The following is a 13,047-nucleotide window of genomic DNA, read 5'->3' as shown; positions in this document are numbered from 1 at the left end:
CAGAGCTGTGATAACAAGATATAAAGAACACCTATTAGGTAAAAGAGGAGCGAATATACACAGCTCTACTTTTGCTGAACACCTCTTGATAGCCGGCCATACGCCTAAAGAGTTAGAAGACACGGTTATCCTACACAGACAAGTCAAAGGGCGTAGACTAGATCTGTGGGAAGAGTTACAAATTTTTAAACATCTAGAGCTCAAAGACGGTAATATACTGAACGACCAGTTGAACCTTGCTTGTAGACAATTTTTCGAAGGCTTTAAACCTGTACTGCTTATGGTATAACATTAATGCTGGTAACCTCAGTGGTCTATTTTCTCAGGAAGCTATGATGCACTTTCAAATTTTTAAGCTCACTATCCTTTATGTAATGTGGTTTTCTCACGATGTATGGCTGCCACTACATCGGCCCTTATGTGATTTTGTCTGGCTCTAAAACATTGGTTCCCTGCGAATGTGTATTAACTGCATTGTGGACCATTATTGTCAATTTTAAAGTTCTAACATATATACCGCGTGTGGGCTTCACTAATATTGCAATGTAATTTTTATATTCTGGCTGTGTATGCCACTATACGTAACTCTCTCGGCGTTAAGCGCTACCTGCCTTTTTGATGTATAACTACATTAATTGTACCAAGGCTCCCATACTGTTATAACGGGAGTGTTAAACGCTTTCCTTCTTTTTATTGTTACTTTATCTAAGGACGTTATCAATACTGATAATTTACATGTTGCTTTTGTACTCCAATCAGCACATGGTTCACGCCATGAGCGCCACCTGCCCTGGCCGCAGAGTAACTACGCTGGCCGGTTACACTCAGTCGGTTGTGAGCTCTGCAACATCCATGTACTAATTTATATTTACGTGACAAACCCTATTTTTAGGGCTATATTTTAATTTTGACAAAATGATCTATGCAGATATTTGTAAAAACGGCGATGATACATCAGTCCATACTAAAGTAAAATTGTAAGTACCAGTCGTCGTTCTCATATTTCTGTAATGCAAGAGCTCTCTAATTTGTGTTAAAATCTATTCTTGACTTAAGTTTCATACCTTTCTAATGTAAGCCTCGATGTTCATTGTGCTTAGGCCACCTTCTGGAGAAGACAAATTTAAATTTGTTGAAACCTAGGTAAAGAATTCTTTATCCATTGCAACTGGTCGGCTGTTTATAATTTTATTATGTCATCTTTATGGTAAGTGCCAGTCTATCTTTTTGTTATGCTGTTGAAAGTAGAACAAGAGTAATGGAATGTAGTTGAATCAAAACAGGGGATGCTGAGGGAGTTAGGTGAGGAAATTATATACTAAAAAAAAGTTTTGCTATTTTGGTAGCAAAATGACAATGGCAAAAGTACAGAGAATGTATACAGACTGGATATAGTGAGAAAAACATTTCTGAAAAAAAGAGAAATTTGCTATGTTCAAATATAAGTTTAAGTGTCAGGAAGTCCTCTTTTTCTTTCGTTTGAGTATATGTCGGAGTGCAGCCTTGGACAGAAGTGAAACACATACAATAAACAGTTCAGACAAGCAGAGAGCAGAAGCTTCTGGAATATGACGCTACAGGAGAACGATTAGGATTAAATGGGTAGACTTGATAGCTAACGAGGAGAATGGACTAGGTAATAGGGCACATCTTGAGCCATCAAGGAATCACCTATTTGGTCATGAAGGGAAGTGTAAAGGATTAAAACTGAACAGAAGACCAAGAACTGACAACAGTAAGCAGGTTCAAATGGAGATGCATTACCGTAGTTACATAGAGATGATGATGCTTTCACAGGAGGGACTACTTTGGACAGCTGCATCAAATCCATTTTCAGACTGAAGAACACAGCAACAACATTAACAGAAGCATGTAATGAGTAAGCTAAAATTTTCTAAATAAAATTAATTCTATGGAAAAGGAGATGACCAAAAGCAAGCTTTTCAACTTTCTTCAATATTAGCTTTGAAGTCTGTTACCCATTTTGCACCCATGAGTAAATAACTGAAGACTGCCTAAGAGCCTTATTTACAACTTCCCTATTAATACCGGAAATGAGATTATTTTTTCCTTCAGTTATTGTACTTACCAGCTTTACTGTTCCAACTGAAAAACTTCCAATTTGAAGTATGTTGTTATTTGCTGTTTATAGAATTTGGAGAGTGAATGAGTGACTCACACTGCCAGATGAATAAGCCTTCAAAATACACCTGGAGAGCTCTAACAAAATGAAGCTGGAATTTCATCATGTTGGGAGACAACAAAATTTTTACGAATTACCACCTGTGTCACAGGAGCCACTTATTCAGGAAGAAATGTCTACATAACCCTTGAACATAACTTCTTTTGAGGTTAATAACAGAATCAATAAAACCCATGAAACCCTGGTCCTCCCCACATGATCTCATTACAAGTTAGGGAGTATCCTGTCTAACAAATAAGATTTCTCTTGTCTTCTAAACATAAACAGTATGGAGTGAGTGTGTAGGGTATAGCAATAAGCTCTTGGTTCTGGAGTCACTGTTGGGTATCCTTGATGTACACAAGGACGAAGAGTAAAACTGCATTTATATCAAGGACATCGTACAACAGCGTCCAAGAGAATGAGGTAGAGCAGTTGTTAACACACTAAACTTATATTTCAGAGGATGGAGCTTGTTCTGTCTGGCATCCTGATTTGCCAGGAAGGTTCCTTCATCAAGGTTACAGCAACCATCTGTTCTTGTAAAGCACACTGAAGTGCCAAAGAAACTGATATAGGCATGCGTATTCAAATACAGAGATATGTAAACAGGCAGAATACGGCACTGTTGTCGGTAATGCCTATATAAGACAACAAGTGTGTGGTGCAGTTGTTACATCAGTTACTGCTGCTACAATGGCAGGTTATCAAGATTTAAGTGCGATTGAACATGATGTTATAGCCAGAGTATGCGGGATGGGACACAGCATCTCTGAGGTAGTGATGATGTGTAGATTTTCCCGTACAACCATTTCACGAGTGTACCATGAATATCACGAATCCGGTAAAACACCAAATGTCTGACATTGCTGCGAACCGGATAAAGATCCTGCAAGAATGAGAGGTAATGAAGGATTGACGTGGAAGGGAGAGGGGTGAAGGAAAAGGAATGGTTAGGTTTAGGAAATTGGGAGAGTTCAGAAAAGTTGCCCAGAACCCTGGGTAAAGGGAGAGTTACCAGATGGGATGATGGGACGAGAAGCAAAGACTGACAGTTGGGGACTGCACAGAAATCTTGTCTGGTGGAGTCCCAATAAACAGTCTTTTTCCTTCTCCTGTCCAGTAAGTCTCCCCTGATGTGGGGTTCTGAAGGACTTTTCTGAATTCTCCCATTTTCCTGTAGCCCACCAATTCTTTTCCTCGACCCCTCTTCCTTCCCCTTCAGCCCTTCTGCCAGAAGGAGCCACTGGTTCCAAGAGCTTGCAGATTTCAATACATTGATAGGTATGTTCTCTTGCCATCACTTGGTGAATAGACTTTTTTGTCTGTCCAATTACATTAGACTTCTTAGTGAGCTGGAACTGACTTCCATCAATAAAAAAATAAAGAAATCGATAAGTGTACCTAAACATATATTTTGGTGAAGCTAAAAATTACCACAGAATCAAAATTAATACAGTCATTCTGGCATGGCTTAAGGGATCCATTATGATTTCTAAGTGAAAAACAGCATTAGTGACAGTCAGTTCCAGTATGTCAAGCCTAAACAGTGGTTTTAAAAACAGGATTTCAAAATACTAAATGTGCGAAGGTAACAATTCATTACATACATGAAACATCAACATGAAGATGAACAAGATTAAGAACGTCCTCAGTCTTGTTTGTGCACTAATCTTCACTCCTTCCCTTATTTATGTTCCAACAAGGACTTAAGACCACCATATTAAGACTTGAAAATAGGCTTGTCCCAACTGGAAATTGTAATGGAAAGTTTCCCCAAGATCATTACAGTGGATATATGGGTGTAATACTGTTATACCTCTCTAGAGAGTGTGGTTTGCAAATTTTAAATCTATACAGTTTTGCGTTATGTCCATAATCAGTGTGGCGGGACACTGCTACTCTGCATATTTCCACTTCACGCAAAAAATAAATTATGAAAATTGTGGTCAGGATCAAAATGATAAGGGTGACATGCACCACATACTACTACATACAAAGCACAATAAAGCACAATATAGACTGTAGAGTTAAGTGAGTTCAAGGGGAATTCTCTTCCTATAAACATTATGCTTTGTCGTGTCATTTTACTTACATAAGTTCAACATGATTGCTAAAATCTTGGCAGAGGACAATACAAAAAAAAATTTCGATTTATACAGAAAAAGCTATAGATTAAGATTTATTGAAGCAGCAGTCTGGCAGTTGTTTGTATCTTTGTACAGTATTTTAACACTTATGTTTAATTTTGTGCCAATTTTTACAATAAACACATATATTCTTGCACTGAAGCAAAGTACACTTACTCTGACACTTTACAGAATAGCTACTAAGATTTGTACAGAGATGGTAAAGTGATAAAAAAGAAGTTTTGCACCAAGTGCAAATCTGCAAGTATCAGCAGGCTCAGAGCCAAAGGGATTAGGAAATGAAAGAATATGCCCTGTGGGAAAAAAAGAAAATAATAATAATAATAATAATAATAATAATAATAATAATAATAAATACTTAAATAAAAACAATAAGCAAAATAAAGACATCTGTTCAAAAATGCACATCTATGATCACCCAATATCATATTGTTCCACCTTGTGCATTGTAACAAGCATGGATTCTCCTAGGCATGCTGACCACAATATGATCAAGATGCTGCTGCTAAAGCTCCCCCCTTCTCTTAGATGATATGATGCATTGTAAGTGTCTGTTGATATCAAGTGTGTTTGGTGTGTTTCATATAAGGAGAGTCTGCCAGCTTAGCTGAATGGTAATGTGTTTGCCTACCATGCAGCAGGCCCAGGTTTGATTCCCACCTGGGTTGGGGATTTTCTACATTCGTGGACTGGGTGTTGTGTTGTTCTCATCATCCTTTCATCACCATCACTGACATGCAAGTCACCCACTGTGGCATTGTGGTGTCACCGCCAGACACCACACTTGCTAGGTGGTAGCCTTTAAATCGGCCGCGGTCTGTTAGTATTCGTCGGACCCGCGTATCGCCACTATCAGTGATTGCAGACCGAGCGCCCCCACACGGCAGGTCTATTCTAGAGAGACTCCCTAGCACTCGCCCAGTTGTACAGCCGACTTTGCTAGCGATGGTTCACTGTCTACATACGCTCTCATTTGCCGAGACGACAGTTTAGCATAGCCATCAGCTACGTCATTTGCTACGACCTAGCAAGGTGCCATATTCAGTTATTATGTCTTCTGAACAGATAATATTGTGACTCGTGAACCGTCAAGAGCGACGTTCATCATTAATGGATTAAAGTTAAGGATCAAACTAGCCATGTCCACTTTCTGAATTCTAATTCCTAGTCATGTTCCAGACCTCACGTCAGTATAGTCCTTCCCTCCTAACGCCAGCCTGCATGAGCTAAACACGTGCATTTCAGCCTCCTCTAGTAACACAGCGTTGGCTCTTCTGCCAACACTACAGGCATCCTGAAATAAAACCTACATCCGGCGGCCGAACTTCCCCAGTTGGGGCCTCCTGGCCAACAATGCCACATGATCATTTCATTTCAAACCAGGAGCTACCACAGTCCTTTCAATTCCTATGAGTCCTGCCCACTGGGGGAAGGTGTTTGCAAGGTGGACATGTTATGCCCAGGAATTAGCATCTTGTGAGATGAATCCACTACCAAAACGCTGAAGACTAAGGCTGGATCATTTGCTGGAAGGCCCTGTCTCAATACTGCACAGCCCTCAAATTACCCGACACTAATAAGGGACACCCGATGTCTATAAATGATAGTGGCTCAGAAAGTGTTCTACACATCTCACTGCTGAATCCTTAGAACAACATGTACCAGGTGTAGAAGTATGAAACTGGAATTCTCCTACTGTTGGTGCTGGCTGTCAGTGTAAAGCCTGTGAGACTGCATCTGGAGCGCCTTCTTCTTCCTTTAACAGCTGACGACGAATGTCAACACACATTAACCTACATTCCATACATCGGTACCTGTTTCAAACCCGTAAATGTCGGGTTTTGGGTCTACAAACTACAATTTGCGGACAGCATTAGTTTTCTGTTACAGTTTGAAGAAAAATGCTTACAGAATTGCACCGAATGCTTGTTGGAGCTTTTGACGAACATGCTCTTGGGAAAACATAGTGTTTCGAGTGGTTCAAAAAATTCAAAAGTGGTTATTTTGACTAGAGAAACAACGAGCACTGGAAACCACCAAAAAAATTCAAAGACAGTGAATTGTAGGCTTTATTGGATGAAGATGATACTCAAACTCAACAGGAACTTGTGGCTCAATTGAATGTGATGCAGAAAGCCACTTCTCTTAGGTTGAAAGCTATGGGAAAGGTGCAGAAAGTAGGAAAACGGGTTCCACATGAACTGAATGAACGATAGCAAGCAAATTGAGAGACCACTTGTGAACTTCTGCTCGCCGGATACAAAAGAAAGTCGTTTCTCCATTGAATAGTGACAGTCGTGAAATATGGATATATTTTGAGAATCCAAAGTGCTGTAAATCACGGGTGAATCCAGGCAAACCATCGACATACACTGCAAGGCCAAACTGCTTTGGAAAGAAGACAATGCACTGTGTTTGGTGGGATCAGAAGGGTGTCATCTACTATGAGCTGCTAAAACCTGGTGAAACCATTAACACTGATCATTACCAACAGCAAATGATCAATTTAAATCAAGCATTACATGAAAAATGACCGGAATATGGTAAAAGGAAACACATAGTCATATTGCTCTGTGATAGCGTGCATCACACACATCACTACAGTGAGAAGTAAATATGTAGGCATAAAGGATAAAGGAGCAGAATGTGAATAAAATTTGTTTTATTTAAAAAGTTTTAAGAGTTTTCATATAAAAAATTTTTAGGCATTACTTTTCAGGCACACCCTTGTAATAACCATGTGAAATTGTTTTCCACTGCACATGTCATACTGACTTCAAACCAAGCAATTACACATTGGCAACTACATAGAAATAAAAATATTACACAGTTTCCTAGTGCAGTAGAAATTTCATGGCTATTTTTCACGTCTCTCAAAATATAATCAGTAAAAGTGAGACGCCACGATTATTCATGAATTTCAACTACTACTTATACACCTGTCAGACAGAGAATTATTACACCATTATTTTCACAAACAACTTCAACATGTGAACATGTACATTACACTTACATGAGCCATTCTGCTGATAGATTCCTCTGTGACTGGATATCGCAGCTTTGTTCTGTGGTAGAGGGGATGTCTCTCGTAATAGCTCACAAGCTCAACTAAGCTTTCAAACTGAAATGTTCCAATTGTGTACAGCCGTCCTTCCAGTTTTATTCTACAGTGTTTTATCTTTTTCTCAGCCCTGCAACAACAACATCTTATAGGGAAACTGAAACTTTGATACAGAATAAACAGGTTGTTTAAAATAGAATTTCCCCACTAATTGGCTCAACAGTTTGATTGTAGTTCTGGATATTAAATACATGGGAAGATACACTGAAGATCCAAAGAAATTGGTACACATGCCTAACATCGTGTAGGGCCCCCGTAAGCATGCAGAAGTGCCGCAACACGGTGTTGCACACACTCATCTAATGTCTGTAGTAGTGCTGGAGGAACTGATACCATGAATCGTGCAGGGCTGTCCATAAATCCGTAAGAGTACGAGGCGATGGTGATCTCTTCTGAACAGCACATTGCAAGACATCCCAGATATGCTCAATAATGTTCATGTCTAGGGAGCCTGGTGGACAGCAGAAGTGTTTAAAGTCAGAAAACTGTTCCTGGAGCCACTCTTTAACAGTTCTGGATGTGTGGGGTGTTGCACTATCCTACCGGAATAGCCCAAGTCCGTAGGAACGCATAATAGACATCAATGAATGCAGGTGATCAGACAGGATGCTTATATATGTTTCATCTGTCAAGAATCATATCTAGACGTATCAGGGGGCCCATATCACTCCAACTGCAAAAGCGTCATCATTACATTGACTCCACCAGCTTGAACAGTCTCCTGCTGACCTGCAGGGTCCATGGATTCATGAGATTGTCTCCATACCCATACACATCCATCTGCTTGATACAATTTGAAATGAGACTCGTCCAATCAGACAACCTGTTTCCAGTTATCAACAGTCCAATGTCAGTGTTGAAGAGCTCAGGAGAGGCATACAGCTTTGTGTCATGCAGTCATTAAGGGCACATGAGCAGGCCTTCAGCTCCTAAAGCCCATATTGACGAAGAATGGTTCATATGCTAACACTTTCTGATGGCCCACCATTGAAATATACAGCAATTTGTGGAAGGGTTGCACTTCTGTCATGTTGAACAATTCTCTTTAGTTGTCATTGGTCCCATTCCTGCATTGCCACTGCGATGTCACAGATTTGATCTTTTACTGGATTCCTGATATTGATGGTACACTCATGTGGGAAAATCCCCACTTTGTTGCTATCTCGGAGATGCTGTGTCCCATTGCTCGTGCACTGACTATAACACCATGTTCAAACTCACTTAAATCTTGATAACCTGCCATTGTAGCAGCAGTACCTGATCTAACAACTGTGCCACGCACTTGTCTTATGTACACAATGCCAACCGCAGCACCCTACTCTGCCTGTTTATATATTTCTATATTTGAATACCCTTGCCTATACCAGTTTCTTTGGTGCTTCAGTGTGTTTCAATAGCCAAATAATCATACTTTTCAAGCTTTTACAATTTGAAGGGCACAGAAACTAATCCAAAATGATCTTATTTGAGTTATTGAATAATCTATGATCAATATCATGTACTTCTCAGATTTTTCTGGTAACTGTGTTTTCGAATAGGGGTACATTGTAATTAAGTCCAATGTCCTTACCTGAATGATATAGCATATGCATCAGTATCAGATTCACTTGGTCTCACGAGAAATGCTCCATCGGCGGGAACCCTTTTCAGTAGTTCTTCTGCTTTTAGTTTTGTTGCCTGAGGATAATACCATTCCTTTCCTTCATGTTTATTTGGTTGAGGAACAGGTTTCTGCAGCTTGATGAGAAACTCCTACAATATAAGATTTTAGAATAAATATCTTCACAACATTGACCTTCTGGAAATTCATAGATTTCTCAAAACAATTGCACATATACATACATTACAGCAAGTTTGGATGTCTGTACAAGTCATTCAGTACTGTTAGGATGCCTACTAATAGTAATTACATGAATTAAGCCTAATATGGCCTCCCGTTCTAGGATAAAGAGAACAAGATTAGACAGAATAATTAAAATAGTTTATTATCATAAAAGTAATTAATTGTTGTTTGAGAATCATACTGTTCTTCATCAGGAATTTTAATTGAAATGAAGTCTCAGTTGATCTGCTGGAGCTTTAAGGTATTCTGTTGAAAAAGGGTGCAGTTATCTGCACGTATAAGATAGTGTAAATATGTAAAGATTATGATTTCTATCATATTTTAAATAGTGGGTAGTCACTGAGCAATTATATTTATGGGAAAGAAGTGTACCATTGTTCGATAGTAGGTCTTTTGAGAGGAATTAATCAGCTATGTCTGAAATACTCATCTTTAGTAGCTGAAAGCTAGAGAGCCAGAAATGTTTATAATAAACATGACAGCATGTTTACTAGTTGAAAATGGCATCTTGGATATTCGGGAATCCAGCCGGATGTTTGCGTCATTCTCGCACAATATTTCAACAGCGTGCAAGAACGACACGAACATCCGGCTGGATTCCCGAATATCCAAGATGTCAACAGATCACCGGGAAAGCATGAAGAATTACAAACTACACAATGATTCTTCTACAACTGTCACAAATGTGCAGTAAATCAACCAGCTCTGTTGGTCAACCTCTCACTTTGGCCCCTCCTTACCAGCTTTGGGAGCACATCTACGTACATTTTGTCAAGCCATTCATGAATTCGATGTGGTTGATGTGGTAGATGCATACATCAATTTCTGCATATCACTGGAACGCAGCACGTCATTTCTTAAGTGACAACCCAAGCCCTAACCAAACTGTCATAAAGACGAAAAACCAGAGTAGTAGTATTCGACGAACAATGAAATCACAGACTTTTCACTAATGACGATAATAATGTGAACTTATCTCATTCAAATTAAAATGAATATGAGCAATCCAGAATGGATGATGGTGACAGCAGAAGCACTAGTGAAAGTGCTTGATGATGATGATGATGATGATGATGATGATGACAATTTTGATTATTATTACTGGGGTATCTGAAGAACTAAATAGCATGACTATTAGTCTCTCTATCAACATAATTATTGAGCCAATAGAACAGTTTTGTTAGTGATGTAGACATTGTCTGGTCAAGAGCTGTGACACTGTCCAAAAATGATCTACGAAGAAATATATCAATAAAAGAATCTGTAGAACACTTACAGGTGAAGGTAGGTAGGTAGGTGTGTGTGTGTGTGTGTGTGTGTGTGTGTGTGTGTGTGTGTGTGTGTGTAAGGGGGGGGGGGGGGGGATTGTGAGGGTAAAAACTGCCCTATAACAAAAAGCTGGGGCAGAAGATGTACGCTGTGACTCCGTTCTCCCCACCTCTGCACCGACAGGAGATGATTCCTTAAAAAATAGGTCATTCAGTTGATTATGGATGATGTTTAAAAATAACACATACAGGAATGAAGTACAGCTCGGTAAGATTTGAAGTTTGTGTCTCAGCAGAGATGAGACTGTGTGAGAATTCCCCTTAGGGTAAAATAAGTGGCAGTTGGTGTCCCCTCCCCAGCTACATCCCATAAGTCAATCACTAAAATGAATACGTTATACCAACTGGTAATAATCACTTTCCCATAGGAAGGTTACAATCTGGGCTGCACCATCGACTAGGATCTGCAGCAGTGTTTCGTCAAGATGTAATCTACACTGTAAGCCGAGTAAGTCTGGACTTGCTTGAAGGATGTGGCAGACTGTTAAGAGTCACATTGCAGACACACTGAGGATGGTACTCTTGTCATAATATGTATATGTGTAATGAAATATATCAATGAAAATAATCATTGTTTGAAAATATAATACGGATAGATAAAAAAAATCTACACACTAAGTGGTGGCAGGAGAGAGCACATAAAAGATGTGGAAACAAGCAAACTATCGGAGAAAATGGCTCCTCCTTTTGGTAGAAGGGTTGAAGAGAAAGGTAGATGAAGAAAAAAATACTGGTGAGATTTAGGAAATATGAGCATTTGTGGGAAAGAACCGAAAGCCCCAGGTCAGGGAGAATCACTGGACAGGATGAGGAGGAAAGACAGATTTCTGGTACCTGCACCAGATGATAATTGAAAAATGGACTTCTGTGCTTTTCAAATCTCATCTAGTGCAGGTACCAGAAATCAGTCTTTCCTTCTTGTCATGTCCAATAAGTCTTCCCTGTCCCAGGGTCCTCGATGACTTTTATGTAACTCTTTACATTTCCCAAACCTCACCAGCCATTTTCCTTCTTCCGTCTTCCGTTACCTTCAAAACTTCTGCTACTAGAACAAGGCGCCACTGGCCCTGAAAGCTTGCACATTTCCACATCTTTTATTACATGTTTTCTCCTGCCATTGCTTATGTGTAAAGTAAGTACGACAAACACACATGCTCCATACAATTACAACCCCGAGGTATACCATGGACATTACTGTATTTTGGAGGTCATATGAAAGTTCTTGGCTATCGGAGACTAATGAAGGAGTTGGTGAGTAATTTGTAATCACCTTTAGATTACTGAGGGAGTCATTTAATAGCAGAAAATTTCCGCCAGGTTGAGGTCGTACATGTGAAGGAGCTCTGTATCTTGCTGTACTAGTGTTAGTGTTAGTTATGTCATGTTCCGTAGATCATTTTACCGATTATTTTATCGATATGATGTGGAGCAGGTCAGATTACAAGACACACACACACACAGGCACACACACACACACACACACACACACACACACACACACACACGAATAGTGCTAATATTAATATTACTGAAATTTTTAGTTCTACACATGCAACTCATTTAGAGGTACAATTTTTTTATTTTTTACCATTGCTGAAACAGAAACTTGTTCATGGCGTAAGAGTATTTTTCCACGAGAAATGACTTTAAGCTAGGTTTAAAACTTGATCTGCTACTTGCCAGACACTTTATGTTGCTGGGCAAATGATCAAAGAGTTTTTGTTGCTGAACAATGAACTCCTTTTTGAGCAACTGACAGCTTCAATTTTGTACGTATGAAAATCGCTGCTCTTCACGAATTGATATGGATTATTTGTAACGAATTTTATTAGCGAATATATGTACTCCGATGGTGCAGTTAAAATACGTAACTCCTTGAAAAGGTACCTACATGAAGTCCTTCGGTGAACACCACTAATTATTCTCACTGCTCTCTTTTGTGCAATCAATACTTTATGTCTAAGTGGTGAGTTACCTGAAAAAACTATTCCATAAGACATTACTGAGAGGAAATATGCAAAGAACGTTAGGAGGTTGATCTGTTTATTACCAAGACTAGTGATTATACTAAGAGTGAAAGAAGCTGAACTTAGTTGTTTGAGAAGCTCAGTAATATGCTTCTTCCACTGCAAGTTGTCATCAATGTGAACACCCAAAAATTTGGAGAAATCTACCCTGTTAACTGAGCCCTGTTCATATGCTACATCAATTGTCTGTATGACTATTCGCTGTACAGAACTGGTTATAGTGAGTTTTTTTTCAAAATTAAGGGGGAGTCCATTTTCTGAGAACCACTCAATAATTCTTTGAAAGACATCCTTAGCAATATCTTCAGTTGATTTTTCAGGAATGGGATTTATTATAACACTCGTATCATCTGCAAAAAGCACTAGTTCCACAAACATTTCAGGAAAGCAACTTTC

At 39.2% G+C, this 13,047-nt stretch overlaps 1 protein-coding gene across 1 annotated transcript in view; it reads right to left on the bottom strand.

Moving 5' to 3' along the window:
* Positions 1-13,047, bottom strand: part of LOC124796433 (1-phosphatidylinositol 4,5-bisphosphate phosphodiesterase gamma-1) — a 248,485-nt gene that overhangs the window by 114,506 nt on the left and 120,932 nt on the right. Inside the window, exons 12-13 of the mRNA XM_047260620.1 lie at positions 9,024-9,205; positions 7,346-7,523 (exon numbers count right to left, since the gene is read on the bottom strand). Of these exons, the coding sequence (XP_047116576.1) occupies positions 7,346-7,523; positions 9,024-9,205 (360 nt within the window). The remainder of the gene's footprint in view (positions 1-7,345; positions 7,524-9,023; positions 9,206-13,047) is intronic.

Source organism: Schistocerca piceifrons, chromosome 4 (genome assembly GCF_021461385.2).
Source record: "Schistocerca piceifrons isolate TAMUIC-IGC-003096 chromosome 4, iqSchPice1.1, whole genome shotgun sequence".
NCBI lineage: Eukaryota > Metazoa > Arthropoda > Insecta > Orthoptera > Acrididae > Schistocerca > Schistocerca piceifrons.
This window is presented reverse-complemented; position numbering and strand designations above follow the sequence as displayed.